The following is a 15,935-nucleotide window of genomic DNA, read 5'->3' as shown; positions in this document are numbered from 1 at the left end:
AGAACAAATCTTCTTTGCGATCCTTTGGTCTAGTCTTCAATGTACTGGTGCGGTATGATGGAGCTAACCTCACATATTCTAGCAATTCAGGGCTTTCATGCCTGTCAGCAAAGAAGTAAATCGTTTGTTTAGGTCAAAGGTTTAGGAGACAGTAGTGACTTCCGTTGTAAGGCGTGTTACTTTGCTAAGTAACTCAGGCCCGGGGCACCACAAGCACGCCAAGACATACAGCTCTTGTTCTTTGCCCTGTGAACAGTGACTCTCACTATCGGTCCACTCCTCAGTTTTGTCGGACTTACAGGCACTCGCTCAGGCACTTCTATATCAATCAAAGCATCGTTAACATACATATGAATACACTCTCGCTTTTCATTACTTGAGATTGGCACATGCACATCCAAATAACGCTGCTACGCTTCGACAGTCCTATTATTCGAGACCACGATTCATAGCAGAATTGACGCCAGAAATGGCTCAGGTAGCACTCAAGGACACATGCTCTTCAAGGACAAACCGCAATCACCACTCTATCATCCATGCGCATAATAAGCGGAAAAGGCCACACAAGGGACCGTTCTTTGCCTGGAATGTCACATATGCCGACTTAATTAGCGGCAAAGCTCCACACATCTACAACACCGAGCGTGCAGGGCACACTGTCTCGCCGATATATTATGATTTGCGGTGGCCCCTCCAAGACAGCCAGCTCGGCCAGACAATTCGTGATCTTCACAATACCCTCGAGAGCATCCCAGCTTATCTATTGAACCTGGAGCGATGGTACAAGAAAACAAATCCTAAAAAATCGAGGTACATCTCTACAGAAGCACAAGACTCATCCATTTATGCAAATAGCGAGACAAACAGCACAGATAGGTCTTTCTTGAAAGAGCTTCATCCTGGCCTGTTACATCACATTCACCGCATTACCAATGGGTTGAAATTATACCACTGGGAATTTGTTCGAACGCACTTTGATGACTCTGTCCCCCAATGGCGAGACGAGGCGCGTAGGAGGCTTTTTAGCATTATGTATCTCGCATCGGCCTACACAATGAGTGTTCTCCAGTGTAAGTAGTAGCAATTGTACTATCATCATAGAATATGACCCTAATTCACTACTGCTAGATCTTGACGCAGTACACACGAGCGTCGCCCCTGATATGCCCCCTGGTCCCCGGAGCAAATGGGAGCAGATGCATGACTCGCTGTGTGCTTCAGGAACACTCAATCGTACATACATAGCGCTGTTCCCCAATCTCAGCCCTCTGTTATTGTATCTTTCCACAGGTACTGAACTTGGCCAGAGACTGCTCAACGAGCAGTACGGGCGTCTCCACCCGTGCTGTAATACATCGCATTATGAGGAGCTGTACTTGGGCACGGAGTCCGCTTTGTTTCGCCATAGGTACCCAGAGGATTTTTTGTGGGTTGAGCCGCTGAAGGGGAGTTAACGTAGAAAATTGCTGTACTTGGGGATTCTGATCTATCCACAGATGGCTATGTAGCAAACTTCGAAGTCCACAAACGACCGTTCTAATACAGTGCTTCATGGTCTTAGCTACTTAATCGTACGTATTAAAGCCTACCGGACAAGGGATAAGCCCAGGTATGTGGCAAACAACGAATGCAACACAACATCAGCTCTTCTATTCACGCATACACATAACCCTATGAACAGACATATTTAAAGTAATGCATGTGTAGACCATCGTTAGAGCTGATCGGTATTACTTATAGATCTTGCGTGATTGACTATGTTGTGTATCGCATACAGGCGCGACGACGTGTGCCGGAGTGATCAAATTACTGAATCGAGAAACCCTCGACCAACCGTGTTCGAAATATTAAGTACTGGCTAGACGTGCGGTATTTGACAGTAAAGTAGGAGTCGAACAGTCGAACTCATGCTTTTGATTTGCAACGGCTAATCAGACTGTGGCCGTCGCGTGATTGTTGGTGCACGAGTGCAACATTTCAAGTCAAAATGTCACGATACTGAGAATGACCAGAGGGTCAAGGACCCGAGAACGGTTGCTGAACAGTAGAAGGCGAATTCAAATAAGCAATCGCGACGTTAATTTTATGAGCACTATACATGTCAAGGCTAGCCAGCCGATGGTCCTGATATCTCTCTCCATACGCCACCAACGCCATTTTCCAGAGCCCTCACATGCGCCGAGGTCAAGATGATGCAAACCGCCGTCTACGGCATGTAAGCACCACCCGCCAGGACCAGATTCATGCGCGTAAACTGTACATGATACACCGGACTCTTCTTCGTCGGGAACGCACTGATCTGATCCGCCGACACGACAGTCTCCTTGGGCGTTTTTGTCTTCTTCCCAGCCGTCGTGCCAGCAGCTCCCGCAGCACCATCGATTTTTGTGCCAGCACCACCTTCAGCGACGATCTTGCCGTCAATAGTTTCTTGAACAGCGTCCCACACACGGACTGTTCCATCGGCACCACCCGATACCAGCACGGTGCTCTCCACGCTCCAGGAAAGACTCCAGATACCGCCTTTTGCATGGCCTCGCATGCGTTTCTTCCGGCGGCCTTTGGCCAGATCCCAGAGAATGATGGAGCCGGTGTCATCTGCTGTTGCGAGTACTTTGCCATCAGGGGAGCAAGCTATAGCGGTAATTGCACTTGTATGGCCAGTGAAAAGTCGGAGACAGCTACCGCTACTAATATGCCACATACGCACGGTCTTGTCGCACGATGCAGTAAATACATAGAGGTTATTGGGATGAAAGGCAACGCAGTCAACATCGTTGTCATGGCCTACATAGATTTTGTGAGGTTCCACGTGATCGGTTGACCATAGTCGAGCGGTCCAGTCCGCAGAGCCGGTGAGGAAATAATGGCCATAAGGACCCCATTTGACGTCCCACACGGGCGCATCATGACTCTTGTAGACGACCACGTTTGACCAGGTCTCTAATGACCACAAGCGGATCGATTTGTCGGCTGAGGACGAGAGGAGATATCTTGAGCTAGTGGAAGGCCCTGCCGGGTCAGGAGAAGCAGTTGATGGCGAGAATGAGACAGCATATACCGGACCAGAATGCCCATATAGACGCTTGGATGATGAAGGTGTAGAATTGTTAACACCAGGCGTATCTGGTAAAGCGGTGCCATCCATTGACCATACTCGGATATACGACTCAGCTGTGCCAACCGCAACCAGTGTATTGTCTCCGGAGAAGTCCATACAATTGACGCTAATACACGTGGTCAGTGCACCGAAGTAGCATGACGGAAAAGAACTTACTTGTCAAATGTGTTGTGGAACGTGAACATAGTCACACTAATGCCTGGACCCACGCCTCCAGTTCGGCCTGATATGCGGAATCGGTCTCTATGTTCAATGACCTTCTGTACCTCCATGTTCACATCGCGTGCTACAGATGGCGGAAGCGGTACCAAATCACGATTTGGAACATCGTCTTCGGGCTCTGTCTTGATACGCTGTTCAAATTCATCTACCAAAGAGTTCTGACCAGGTTTTGGAGGGTTTCTAGCATCTTCTTCCTCAAGTTGAGCTCGTACATCTTCTTGCAGTTCAGGCTCCATAGGCATCTGTGCCAATTGCAGCTTAGCCAGGATAGTCGACTCCCTTCCCGTATTTGCAGATCCAGGTGCATGACCAGGAATACCCTCATCCTCGCCTGGTAGATCATCGTCGTGGCCTGTGCCAAATCTAATTGCTTGAATAGTCCGTTCAGGTCCCGCTGCTGAACGCTCGAAAGTTACGATGTTCATGTGATTTTGAAGAATCATGAGCAGGACGCTGCCACCTTCTCGCTCCTTGGACTCTAGGAACTGAAGTAAGCTGCTGAAAGCCATGTTCGTCAACGACAGTCGGTACTTGTTGTTACGATATAACTTGGCTGTCTGATTCTCGCTAACATGTTCAGGATTCCTGATTGCCTCGAGTTGACGGACATCGTCTGGGTGATCCCGCATAAAGGAGTCTTTGTACAGTGCGAAATACTTCTTGCTATCATCCTGATAGAAGTCGGCGGCGAGCTGAAGAAATGAATACACGAAAATTGGCCATAGCAGCTTTCTTAGCTCAGGCTGGTACAGATCAATGTTTCCATCGATCCAAGTCCGAAGCAGTTCATAGGAACGCTGAAATTTAGCGAAGCCGCTTTCATCGACTGGAGCGCGATTAGAATCTAACTGTGAAGACTCCTTTCTGAGCATAGCTTCAGTCCTGTTATAGCCCTTCTTGTTTAGATATTCCAATACCTATATTATGTTAGCCTGTATGGGGAATCGTTTTGATGACAAAAGAATCTCGACCAAAAGAAAAGCACGATAGGGTGTAAACTCATCATCATGAGTCCGCCCTTGCCCCGGTGGAGCCTGCATCGGCGAAGCTCGCAGTCGCAGAGGCGGCTGAAGGCGAGGAAAGGCTAGAGGCGGAGGACGCGAAAAGGATGGGATATCGGACGGTTTGAACGAACGCCGATAAGGAGACACAAGCGTCTTCGCCATGCTCCAGTGAGGAGCCACATTGGTGGAACGTACAATTTGATTGAGATTTTGCTGCGACTGGGACTGTGCCGCGGCCGCTGCTGGAGTTGTCGCCTGTTGCGGAGGCATTGGTTGCTGAGGCGCCATACCAGCACTGGGAGGACCATTGTTGACACTAACACTCCGTGAACCAGGTGCACCTGGCCCAGGAGGAGGGCCAGACATCTCGAAGGAGACTTTCCGGCCTCGATGGAATGCCTGATAGATCTGGATATTGGTGCGGTGTCTTCTGTTGGAAACGCGTGACTTCAGGTCAATATGCGAATACACACGGAGCCTGGGCAATGTCTACATATGCTGAGCAAGAGTTCGATATTGCTGTGCTGAGAGGAGTAGGTTTGCGCAGATGTGCGAGGTGGAGATGCGTATTAATGTGATGAAGCGCCACAGCAGACAAAGCTGTGTGATCAACGCGCAGCGAGCCGACTGCTCCGTAGTTACCGTACGGAGCAGCTCCGCAGTCAGAACAGAACTTAGCGGATTCACTTCTCTCTCATGCATGTCCTAAACCCGAGCGCCTGACGTCGATACGCGATGGAAGGTAGTCCACCTAAAGAATTGCGCGACGCCTCGAACGCTGCTAAGCACATTCGCGAGTTGAATGTCATTGATCAGGTAAGACTATGTTAACTACTTGCTGAATCTAGCTAAATGTCAATAAGAAAATTCCAGAGATCCTCAAATATGCTCGCGCCGCCATGGTCGCCCTTTCACCTTCGCCTACGAATAACCCAACACTAGCTGAGAATGACCCGGATCCAACAGATGAGCACAAAAGAGCCTTTCTCAAGGCAGCCAGAAGGTACTTTTCCCTCGTTCTTGACGTACAAGATGCGCTCGCAGCACAGACGAAAGCCCTTGAAGACGCAGGTATAATTGCTAGCAAAGCAGAAGATCAAGGAGATGGAAGACACATGAGTCTCGGACAACTGGATGTGGGCTGGCTCAATGAACGAAGAGGGGATGTCGGACGAGGTTTCGAGGGTGAATTGATGGCTCAAGCAAGGGCGGTAGTGGAGAAGCTACTCAAAGAGCGCGGAAGTACAGAACATACAATGACTGGAGTCTGATATGACGATGTGCGTACATCGGTCTCCTCGTAGCATTCGTAGGTCACGACGAGGTACTCTGGAATGCTTGGATAGTGTGCAATTCCTGGCATCGGTCCGTAGTATTGCTTCTTACTGAGGGCCGGCGGGACAAAGTGCCTGGGCCTCCTGGGCAGCATACTCTTACCCTTGCCACGACTTAGGAGCCTGTCGAATGTGCTATAACATAGCCATAAAGCCGCTCCAGAGCAATTATGTGTCCCCGGGCGCAGAAAAGACGAGACGACCACGATGAGTGCAATAAGTGTAAGCCCAATCAATGGGGATTGGTCTGCTGTGACTATTTCAGACCATTGGTATTACCAGCAGCGACATTGACTACGCTTAACCCCTGAAGATTCTTCAGAAGGTCATTCGCGAGTTCGAAATCGATATCTATGTCACTTTTCTCTTCATCTTCTGATGCTTCGAAGACGTTGCCAACCGCCTCGTTGGCCTGATTTCTCTTCACTTTCCCAGTTGTCACTGGCTCCCCGGAACACTTGACCCCCGATGTACGTGCAGACCTTCCTGATGGGTCTATGTTCAAGTTAAGAGCCTCAGCAGCTTTCAATTCCAATCCCATGAGCTCCGACAACGTTCTAATATCTTCAGCGTCGTCTCCGTCATCATCATCATCAACATCCTCAGAAGTATCAGCCTTGGCACCATCTACCTTGAACTCTGTCAGGGATGCTAGTGCCCTTCCCAATTCTACTCTGTCTTGATGTGTTTCTCCTCCTAATGCAGGCGGAAGGCCCATCATTTCAGTCATCAGTTTCACGAACTCTTCCTCATCGAACGAGACTTCTCGGTCCTCGTCCTCATCTGTTTGGTCTTCTTCGTCTTCGTTATCGTTATCTTCGTCCATATCATCAGATTCGTCGTTATTCAAGAAATCTTCAAATCGCTGCACCATCTTGCGCAGATTGTCTTGAGTCGCCTCATCACCAAAGCCTCCCTTGGCGCCTCTCTTTCCATTGCCTTTCCTTCCCTGAAGCTCATCTTCAAGACTCTCCAGGTCGATATCCAACCAGTCTTCGTTATCCTCCTGGACTACCCATGATTCTACCTCTTTGTCGCATGGGAGCTGCTCTTCGCCACTACCAAGATCTTCCAGTAGAAGTTTTATTTCTCGCACAGCACGTTTGTCCTGATTTTGCGGATCCTCCACCAACATTTCAAACCCACAAGTAAGCTTCATTGCGACTTCCCAACGCTTTCGTGTGACAGCATCATTGGTCTCGTGCAGCCACTCCTCCCATAGTTTCGAGGGCGTGAAATCCTGACTGTAGAGTTGTGCGTACCCCACCTTGTTGAAACCTACCACAGTTTTAACGAAGTCCTCGGGCGGAAAGTTGAGGGTGCTTTTGTCTTTCGTATTTAATGGCCGGACTGCTATAGGATCGCGGAGATAGAATGCTTCTATAGCTGCACTGACATGACTTGGATTTTTATGTACTACATATGCAAGCCTCCGTGGAATGTATAGTGGTGCATGATGGAGATTGTCTTTGATCTGACCTGGATGATTGCGAATGCGGTAAAAAGCCTCCTCCTCGATTAATGGCGAATGTGTCAACTTTCTTGGGCTTCGACATATAAAGCAAGTAGCCTCTATCATTGACAACGGCTTCGTGATCGGGCTGGTTCTCCCTTGCGACGTCAACGATTGATGCAATGGAATGATGAGAAGCTTCCCTCCATGAATCCACACTCTATTTTGGGCAACCTCGGGATTGAGCCAGCGCGGAAGCGCATTTGCTGCTTCTATCAGCAGGAATTCTCCATCAGTGTCATATACTCGTATCCAGGCGTTGTCAATTAGTCGGCTCAGCTCCCTTAGTAAATACACGATGAGCCATTCGTCCGCGACGGAATCGCCAAAATCTGTACGGCCGTGGAGGATCCAGAAATTGTCTTCTCGCTTGAGATTGAGAGTAAAGATATCTCTCTGCCAGATATAGTCTTTCAGTAGTTCCCTACTCAGTCTAGAAGCTGTACGCTCCACATTGCTGAGTTTTTCCCTGATCGCCGTATCCGGAAGTTTGGAATCAATAATGCGTATACTGTACTCAACGCAGTCTCCGGGAAGTCGCTTGGGGAATCCATCAAACCCTTCACCAAACCACTTGAGTCCATCATCTTGTGGTCGCTCCATTTTGACATGGAAACGAGATGAACGGAATGCCCGACCAGGAGGCAACTTCAAAGCTCCGACGTTCTTGGCATCGGTAGATTCACGTGATGACGCATGACTAGCGCAACAAAATAGGCTTAAATCCGGCGCGGCTTCTTTGTTTACTTGACAAGCGCGTTCCATCAGATACCTATGTACAACAATCACACGCAGGCGCTTGCATTTCGACGCGCCATCGTTTCTCTTCCGCATGGTCTGCTACACTCATTAACCCTAAATTCTTCGTATCCCCAAGAACGTCGCGCCACGCTCCCATGATGGCAGGCATAGTTGAATCGCCGCGCACCGATTACGGCGAAACTCATATAGCAGAGGGTATGAGTTTTGCCGCGCCTGAGTTCTCGGAGGTTCAATCATTCGCGTCACCGTCCAAGGGACCCGGCGGACGCCAGGATATCGTATCACAAATGCGCTCGCAACGCGGAATACACTCTACACCCGTACAACAACGGATCCCGCTCGCTCAGCTGCGACAACCACGTCGAGCGGAGGAGTTCACTCCCCTCCTAAAATCTGCTACAAAGCGCGCCGCTCTCGCCGAACATCTTGGCGATCATGATACTACCCCTCGTTTCAGGGTACCTGGGGAGGCCATTACACCTGCCGCAATGAAGCCAGGCTTTAAACTAGGGAACACGCCATTACCAGAACCCAGCGAAATGTACAGCTCCAGTAGCCTAGTCAATCAGTCAACCGGAACGCCTCTACCACCGGCCGCGAGTAGCAGTATGATGAGCACTCCTTTGGCATTACCAAGAAGAGGTGAGGAAGGATTCGGAGACGGTGGAAACGTTTTGACGCTCCGCGAGCAGGAAGCTGTAAGTTCAGATGATTTCCTTCTAAACCACACGCTCATGATTCTTTAGAAACTTGAACAGATCGACAAAGAAAACTTTGGCCTGAAGCTAAAGATACACTATCTAGAAGAAAACTTGACCAGGAACGGACCCGAACATTACCAAATAATGTCCAAAGAGAACGTCGAACTGAAGAAAAGCTCTGCAGAAATGCAATTGAACCTTCGGACCTATCGAAAGTCTATGAAACAGGCAGAGTACGAGCTGGAGCAATATCGACAACAACTCAGGGAATATGCAGAGAAGGTTAAGAGAAGGCACATGGACGATGCGATACGGGAAGAAATGGATGAGCTCCGGAGAATAAATGAGGAGCGTGCTGTTGAGCTCGACGAACTTCGAGAAAAACTGGACAATGCACAATCGGACGACCGACAAGCCGAGAAATACCGAGATGATATTGGTGACCTTGAGGCAGAGCTGCGCGAGAAGGAGAGCCTGCTTGATCAGAAAGAAGACGAGGTAGAAGCACTGGAGGCCAAGCTTCGAGTCGCGAGCGGTGAGGCTGACGCTGAGGTTGAGGAGAAAGACAGGCGGATTGCAGAACAGGAGGAGCATATTGCTGCGCTGAAAGACGATCTACAGCGCCTAGAGCGAGAACGGGACAATGAGGGAGAAGAAGTGCAAAGCCGGCTTGACAAGCAGCTTCAGGCGAAGAATGCCGAACTTGAAGAGTTGAAACAAAGGCTGCACACGTCTGACGAAGAAGCACTTCGAAAACAAGCAGATCTGGAAGAGCAACTCAAGAGCCTTGATCGCGAGAAGCAACTCGAGATCCGTGCGCTTCAACGCCAAGCCCAGTCTATGGAGCATTCTAAGCAAGACGATATTGATTCTCTTATGGACCGGATCAGGCTTGCTGAATCTCAGGGCGACAATCAAGTGCAATTGGTGCAGCAAGCGGCAAACGATTCTCGCGAGCAGGCACGAAAAGCCCTAAGAGAGAAAGATTCTCAAATCGAGAGCTTGACGGTACGACTAGATGCCGCAGAATCTCAACTGGAGGAGCTTGAAGAGGTGCGAAACCAACTCAGAGAGCTCAACGAGAAGCAACAACAAGCAGGTGCCAATGAAGCTGCATCCAGAGAGCTCACACAGACGGTGCAAATAAAACTTGACGCACGAGAGAAGGAGATCGAATCTCTAAAGAAATTTTCAGAGGAGAGAAATGCTGCCATCGAGGAAGTGCAGCGTCTTCAACAGCGACTTAGCCAGCGCGACCAAGAATTGACCACTATACGGAAAGCTGTCTCTACACAGGAGACGACTATAGAAGAGATGAAGCAACTCCAATTTATGGTCAATGAGCGCACGCGGGAACTAGAGAATGCACGGAAATCTCTGCAAGAGCGCAACTCCGAATTAGAAGCTCTTCGACAGCACGCAGATGAACCCGATTCTCAACTGGAAGCAGTCCAAAATATAGTGCGTGACCGCGATAACGAGCTGGAAGATCTCCGTGACGACCTCAGCCGCAAAGATAGAGAGCTCGACGACGCCAAGGATACGGCAGCAGAGCGCCTAGAGACCATAAGAGAGCTTCAAGTTGAGCTTGAGACTGCTAAGCAGGATCTAGAAGATGAGATTCAGGTGTTGGTTGATGATGCTGAGGACACGAAGCAAGAGAGGAAGGAGCTGCGAGAAAAGGTCATTTTGCTAGAGAAAGAGCTTGAAGAATCGCACAACATTCAAGTCAAAGTCACCGAGCTTGAGAAAGAGATCCGCACAGCGGAGCGAGAGAAGACGGCCCTTCAGACCAAGGTTTCGACTCTTGAGTCAGAAGTTAAGATCGCTGACCAAGATCGCGAATCCCTCCAATCGCGGATAGTGAAGCTCGATACTTCGCGTCAGACTGGCAATGAGAAGGTTTTGACTGAAGAGCGAAGAAAGTTACAAGAAATTGTCAAGAATGCTAAGCTTGAGGCTGAAGAACTTTCGTTGCGCGTGACGGAGAAGGAGACTGAGCTCGTCAAACTCGAGGGGAAACTGCGCTCCGAACTCCGGGAGAAGGATAAACAACTTCGCAAAGCCGCAAATGAGACTGACAATCTAAAGTTCCAGATATCATCTAAGGAAGATGAGATAGAGACACTGGAGACGCGCTTGCAGCAAGCTGAGGCAACAAGCGGCCGATCTCCTCGAACAACATCCGAAATAAACAAGCTACAAATTCGTATCCGGGACATGTCCGATGAGCTGAACGTGCTTCAAGAAGAGCTGGCAGAACGGGAACAGCAAGTACAAAGTCTCACCGTTGAGCTCCGTAATGCTACCAAGGAAACCACGACTCGCCTACGCAGTATTAAGATTGACCACGACACAGCCGTCGAAGATGGACTGCGCCTTCGCGAGGAAATAATGAGCATGGAGAAGCGACACCAGAGTGAGCTCAGGGGCCTCGCCCGCCAAATCGGCTATCTTCGAAAGCGATGTGAACGGGAAGAAAGTTTCCGCGAAGGCCTCGGCTGGCAAAAGAGGTGGTTCCTGCTCACAGTCGGCATGTACGGCATCTGGTAAATTCCCACTTCCTCGTTGTTGATAGGAAATGTGCTAATGGAGGAACAGTAATAAGGCGTCCCTAAATCTAGTAGCTGAAATGGGCATCACTCCAGACGCGTCATTCCACGACCGTCGGCCGACACTCAAGGCTGTCGGACTCGGGATTATTGCGACTATTCGCATGTGTAAAATGCGAGACGACTGGGCTAAATCTCGGAAAGTACACGAGGGGATCGTGAAGAAATTAGAGAGCATGCGGAGAGGGATGGGCCGGAGGAGTCTTGCCGCGTAACGACGATGATCAGGCATGGTATTGGTCTACAGTGGGTTCCCTTTTTGGTCCTCTATGCTGAGAGCAGAGATTTTGAGGCTGTTATCGTTATCTCGAATGATTGACTAGTCTGGCATTGTCTGGCGTTGGAGATCTGCATAGGCGCACGGTTGAAGGAACCATGAAGCTATGCAGCGAATGAATTATGTCGATGTCAAACCATTCATTTCGAATTTGTATTTTAAAAGCATTGATCAATGATCCAGTTTCTGTTCACACATTCTCTACAGCCAGTTATCATGTGCAATGGCTCTGGCCGGTGGCGCAGCACAAGGCAACCTCGGAAGCAGCCGGAACTCGGCCGAAAGTGGGTCTGGTTCCAATCGCGACGCTGCAGATGAGCCTATTTCGACCACATAAACATTATCTGCAGCTTTACTGAGTGGCATCGCTCTCTGAATCATCTACACTGACTCGCTAGCACTGTAATGTGGACGCGTGGACACCCACAGACAAGGGTGTAGGTTCTTCATTATGGTCTACGACTGATGAATCGGGTTGAGACTAGAGCCACCTTCCGCAGAAGAATTTCCTTGGGTCACCCTGCGGACTCTGGCTATCGAACTCGATAGTTACCGCCAGCTTGCTGACCCAGGATGAGTCTGGACTCTGGAGGGCGCCACTTTTCTTGCCGCTCTCTTTTTCCACCCATCTCTATAGGAATGCTTACGCGTACTCAGTACTTCTCATTTGTCAGGTTGTTTCCGGCAACAAACGCCACTTCCGCTGTCCCTGCATGTATCGTAAATCCTAGCCTTGTTTATTATTGCATGTCTCAACGTTTCGATGATCCATTCATGACACCGAAACGGCTGTTTCGCAGCCAGGAATACCTTGTTTCCCGCAAAAGATGCCTAACGAGGCAGACATTTATGATCTCGATTGCCAGTGTTTCATATCTGAAGAGTGAGAGACGAGATATGGCGAAGACTTTGGGTCGAGGAACCGACGCGCATGCATGACGAGATGTACCCAGCCACGCATACCATTATATTCGATAGGGAGCCTTAGTTGCATAAACGCAAACAGCAATCCGTATCATCTGTGATACCTGGTCACTCCGCAGAATGATGTCGCCATCATTATTAGCATTCTATACGCGCCCCTCAGTGGATGCCACCTCGGGGTTCGCCGCATCTTCGTGGCTCTCGTATATTCAAGAAGTTGTTATGCAGATAGCATTTACCGGGTCCTGGTGCCGGAACTAGCCTTCTATAGTATCTTGTAGCGTACAGGGACGCCGTGTTTTAAATTGAATAGAGGTACCGAAGAAGCATATGGTTGTATTTCGACTGAGTAAGCTATTCAAAGACTAGCAAAAATAAATAACGATCCATTGCAGAGTTACGTACTTCCATAAACCTTGTCAGTTATCAAAATCTGCATAAAGACGTTATCTCTAGCCGAAACTAGAGCCGAAATTAGCCAAGATGCTAAGCGGCTAGGTTTCAACTAGAGAATTCCTAGGACTTCTTAGTTCTGTGTTTACCTAGTTTTACATGATAAAAATAACATTTATGGAATTTTACGATACTATTATAGCTCATGAGGTATCTATATAGAGTCCAAAGTTGAACTGCTCGTCCTCTGTGCTACTGTATAGTTACTACTTGTATATGGTATACTATCTCGAGTAATAGCCGTTAGAAGTACATGATAGCCCCTATACACTTGAAAAGAGAGTTACTGATACTAGAGCTTATAGAGTTCATCCACCGAAACCATCTTCTACTACCTACTTGCTAGTAGGCTTATATTTTGCTTTTATAAGAAGATGATTCATGAATGAGCACGAACGAAACAGGCTAAAACTCGGCTACATCGGTAAACATTTTCCTAAAATACCATGATAAATAAAACCAGACCCTCTGCGAGAAATCGTGTAGCGCCTTGGCAGAGGATTCAGATTGACGGAGATAATAGACATGAGGCATAAACTGACAGCAGTAGGTATGTCACTGCTCATTTGTCAGCCGAGGCTTGACAATCTGCGAGCTAGTCAAATTAGGAATGTAAGCATCCTTGTTCCTGGGCACAGACTGCTAGGACACGACACAGCCTTGGACTTGGTGGAGAGTGACTTGGTCTCTGATCTCTACATTGGTGGAGAGCATTATTCCAGGATATGAATCCCGATATATCACCCGGTTGAAGGATGTGCTGGCGCGTCGCGGACGAGAATTGCCAATTGCGTCAGGATGATGATCGAGGTTATAAAGAGTGGACTTCTAATCAAGGGATTGAAAGATTTTATGTATGCGTAAATTCACTCCTTTATTTTTTTTCGTGTTGTATAACTACCTTTCTTCAATATGCTTTTCATTCTCGTACTTGCAACGCTTCTGATACATACTGCTCTCGCAGTACGGCCATTCGACAATGAGCCAGACACTGGGCAAGTTCTTCCCAATCATATTCCCCACTGCTAGAACTGACAGTTCATAGTTTTGAAGCCTTCATCCCGACCAACCATTCCCTTCCCGATCTCTCAACCATTCAAGGCATCCCCGACTTTGACGCCGCCGCCCGTAATTACATGAACGTGAGCGCCTACACCTACTACCGCAACGGCGCCGCCGGCGAATGGTCATACCGCAATAACCTTGAATCTTTCGGCCGTGTCCGCTGGAGACCACGCGTCTTTGTTGATATCATGGACGTCGAGTCCACGCTGCCCACAAAGATACTCGGATACAACTACTCAGTGCCATTCTTCATCGCGCCTGCTGCACGCGCAGGGTATGCGAATCCGGAGGGCGAGAAGAGTCTGGTGCGGGCTGCGGAGGCGGAGAACGTGCTTTACGTCACGAGCTTCTTCAGCTCGATTCCCATGGACGAAATCATAGCCGCGAAGACTAACGGATCGAATTCCACCTTCCACAGCTTCCAGCAGCTATACGTGGACAACAACGACACTGTCGTCCAGCAGCGCCTCGACCGGATCGCGGCTGCAGGCCAGAAAGCTATATTCCTGACCGTTGACTCTGCTGCCAACGGCGTGCGTACGCGTGCAAATCGCTACCAAGTTGGCAGCGCAGACGATAGTCTAACCCTCTTTACCTGGGCCCGTTACCGCAAGATTGCAAACATGACCAGCCTGCCCGTGGTGCCCAAGGGCATCCAGAGTGTCGAGGATGCCAAACTCGCTGTCGAGAACGGGGCGCCTGCAATTTATCTGTCTAACCACGGCGGGCGTCAGCTTGATTTCAGCCCCAGCCCATTCGAGGTCGCGTTGGAGATTTACAATGAAGCGCCTGAGATCTTCAAGCAGATCGAGGTGTATGCCGATGGTGGCGTACGGTACGGGACGGATGTGTTGAAGATGTTGGCCTTGGGAGTCCGCGCGGTGGGCATTGGGAGGCCGTTTATGTATGCCAATTGCTATGGTGTGGATGGCGTTAGGAAGGCGATGCAGACTCTTCGCAATGAGGTTTTGAACGATGCGGGCAATCTGGGGGTCCCAAATGTTCAGAACGTAAGCTCAAGTGTGTTGGATTTGAAGTACATGGCAACGAACGGATGGTATACAAGGTAAGTAGATGAGGAAATGGTACGATGAGAAAGAGCAGAGGAACATGAAGTTACTTTCGATGTATATATATGTTTAGAAAATCCTTTTACGTGCTGATCACAGCATTTTTTTCCGTCTTGCTTCGTGTCCACTTTGGCTAACATGTCTACCCTTCGTGCCATTGCAAGTCACTACATTTCACGAATGATACTATGAGTGCACTATTGGCAACGAAGCGGCGTCTCGTCTTGATTGTACATCAGATACATGACTTGACGACGAGCACATCAACAACATTAGCAACCAAGTGTGACCTGGACACCGAATTTCTATATATCGATCCATCCCATACTTGTGAGTGTGTACCATTGCCTCTTTCGGGAAAGTATGTGACCAATCCTCGGAATATCTCGTTGTGTCTCGTGGGATATTCGCTTGAATTTACACAATGCTATCCTTCAAGAGTCCAGAAGAACATCTGACTGCGTCCATCGACATGAGCATGTGAGTAGATGTGAACAAGCACGAGGACGCTCTTGCTCCAGACTTGAGTAAACAGAATCAGTCTCTAAAAGTCTGAAATGAGTGGCACCGACTCACTGCTGCGGAAATTGAGCTTGCCTGAAACAGAGCAATAAGTTCCCACCCATTCAATTCCACTTCAAGCTCGAGCCGCGTCTCTATTCACCGTACGGATAGAAACTCATATACTACATAGTAGCCTAGGAGGGTTAGCATGGACTGGCTGCGTAGCGGGTGATTAGCCCACCGCGACAAGCAACCCGGGCACCGAATAGCGTTTAGGCAGGACTCGAGACTCTTGAGGTCATGCTTGGTCCCGGCTGAACGTAAACGGTCAACTCATAAGATTCTTCATCGAAAGTGAGTACAACAAGGAGTG

The 15,935-nt window shown here is 48.9% G+C and overlaps 5 protein-coding genes across 5 annotated transcripts; 3 read left to right on the top strand and 2 right to left on the bottom strand.

Moving 5' to 3' along the window:
• The first annotated feature begins 356 nt into the window (after positions 1-356).
• On the top strand, positions 357-1,502 carry EJ05DRAFT_243773 (uncharacterized protein). The gene is made up of 2 exons (XM_033740089.1): positions 357-1,070; positions 1,129-1,502. The coding sequence occupies exons 1-2, from the start codon at positions 470-472 to the stop codon at positions 1,452-1,454; spliced, it is 927 nt and encodes a 308-aa protein (XP_033603291.1). The 5' UTR covers positions 357-469; the 3' UTR covers positions 1,455-1,502.
• Positions 1,503-2,028: 526 nt separating this feature from the next.
• EJ05DRAFT_461428 (WD40 repeat-like protein) lies at positions 2,029-4,885 on the bottom strand. The gene is made up of 3 exons (XM_033742647.1): positions 4,543-4,885; positions 3,278-4,260; positions 2,029-3,227 (listed from the first exon to the last, which is right to left on the bottom strand). The coding sequence occupies exons 1-3, from the start codon at positions 4,711-4,713 to the stop codon at positions 2,207-2,209; spliced, it is 2,175 nt and encodes a 724-aa protein (XP_033603290.1). The 5' UTR covers positions 4,714-4,885; the 3' UTR covers positions 2,029-2,206.
• Positions 4,886-5,049: 164 nt separating this feature from the next.
• On the top strand, positions 5,050-5,869 carry EJ05DRAFT_243735 (uncharacterized protein). The gene is made up of 2 exons (XM_033740088.1): positions 5,050-5,163; positions 5,211-5,869. The coding sequence occupies exons 1-2, from the start codon at positions 5,083-5,085 to the stop codon at positions 5,616-5,618; spliced, it is 489 nt and encodes a 162-aa protein (XP_033603289.1). The 5' UTR covers positions 5,050-5,082; the 3' UTR covers positions 5,619-5,869.
• Positions 5,870-5,937: 68 nt separating this feature from the next.
• EJ05DRAFT_461424 (SGT1-domain-containing protein) lies at positions 5,938-7,820 on the bottom strand (the record flags this gene model as incomplete). Its single annotated transcript, XM_033742646.1, has 2 exons — positions 6,355-7,820; positions 5,938-6,297 (listed from the first exon to the last, which is right to left on the bottom strand). Exons 1-2 carry the CDS (start codon positions 7,795-7,797, stop codon positions 5,938-5,940), a joined length of 1,803 nt encoding a protein of 600 aa, XP_033603288.1. The 5' UTR covers positions 7,798-7,820.
• Positions 7,821-13,618: 5,798 nt separating this feature from the next.
• EJ05DRAFT_243688 (FMN-dependent alpha-hydroxy acid dehydrogenase) lies at positions 13,619-15,150 on the top strand. Its single transcript, XM_033740087.1, has 2 exons — positions 13,619-13,918; positions 13,969-15,150. The coding sequence occupies exons 1-2, from the start codon at positions 13,836-13,838 to the stop codon at positions 15,056-15,058; spliced, it is 1,173 nt and encodes a 390-aa protein (XP_033603287.1). The 5' UTR covers positions 13,619-13,835; the 3' UTR covers positions 15,059-15,150.
• Positions 15,151-15,935: the final 785 nt, after the last annotated feature.

The sequence above is a fragment of the Pseudovirgaria hyperparasitica genome (assembly GCF_010093815.1).
Source record: "Pseudovirgaria hyperparasitica strain CBS 121739 unplaced genomic scaffold EJ05scaffold_3, whole genome shotgun sequence".
NCBI lineage: Eukaryota > Fungi > Ascomycota > Dothideomycetes > Acrospermales > Acrospermaceae > Pseudovirgaria > Pseudovirgaria hyperparasitica.
Note: the sequence above shows the minus strand (reverse complement) of the source record. Positions and strands in the feature narration are given on the sequence as shown.

Coding starts and splice junctions, on each gene's coding strand:
- EJ05DRAFT_243688 (XM_033740087.1), top strand. CDS start 13,836: ATGCTTTTCATTCTCGTACTTGCAACGCTTCTGATACATACTGCTCTC. Junction 13,919..13,968: donor GACAATGAGCCAGACACTGG/GCAAGTTCTTCC, acceptor GACAGTTCATAG/TTTTGAAGCCTTCATCCCGA.
- EJ05DRAFT_461428 (XM_033742647.1), bottom strand. CDS start 4,713: ATGTCTGGCCCTCCTCCTGGGCCAGGTGCACCTGGTTCACGGAGTGTT. Junction 4,261..4,542: donor AGCAAAATCTCAATCAAATT/GTACGTTCCACC, acceptor AACATAATATAG/GTATTGGAATATCTAAACAA. Junction 3,228..3,277: donor TTCCACAACACATTTGACAA/GTAAGTTCTTTT, acceptor CACGTGTATTAG/CGTCAATTGTATGGACTTCT.
- EJ05DRAFT_243773 (XM_033740089.1), top strand. CDS start 470: ATGGCTCAGGTAGCACTCAAGGACACATGCTCTTCAAGGACAAACCGC. Junction 1,071..1,128: donor CACAATGAGTGTTCTCCAGT/GTAAGTAGTAGC, acceptor CACTACTGCTAG/ATCTTGACGCAGTACACACG.
- EJ05DRAFT_243735 (XM_033740088.1), top strand. CDS start 5,083: ATGGAAGGTAGTCCACCTAAAGAATTGCGCGACGCCTCGAACGCTGCT. Junction 5,164..5,210: donor AGTTGAATGTCATTGATCAG/GTAAGACTATGT, acceptor AATGTCAATAAG/AAAATTCCAGAGATCCTCAA.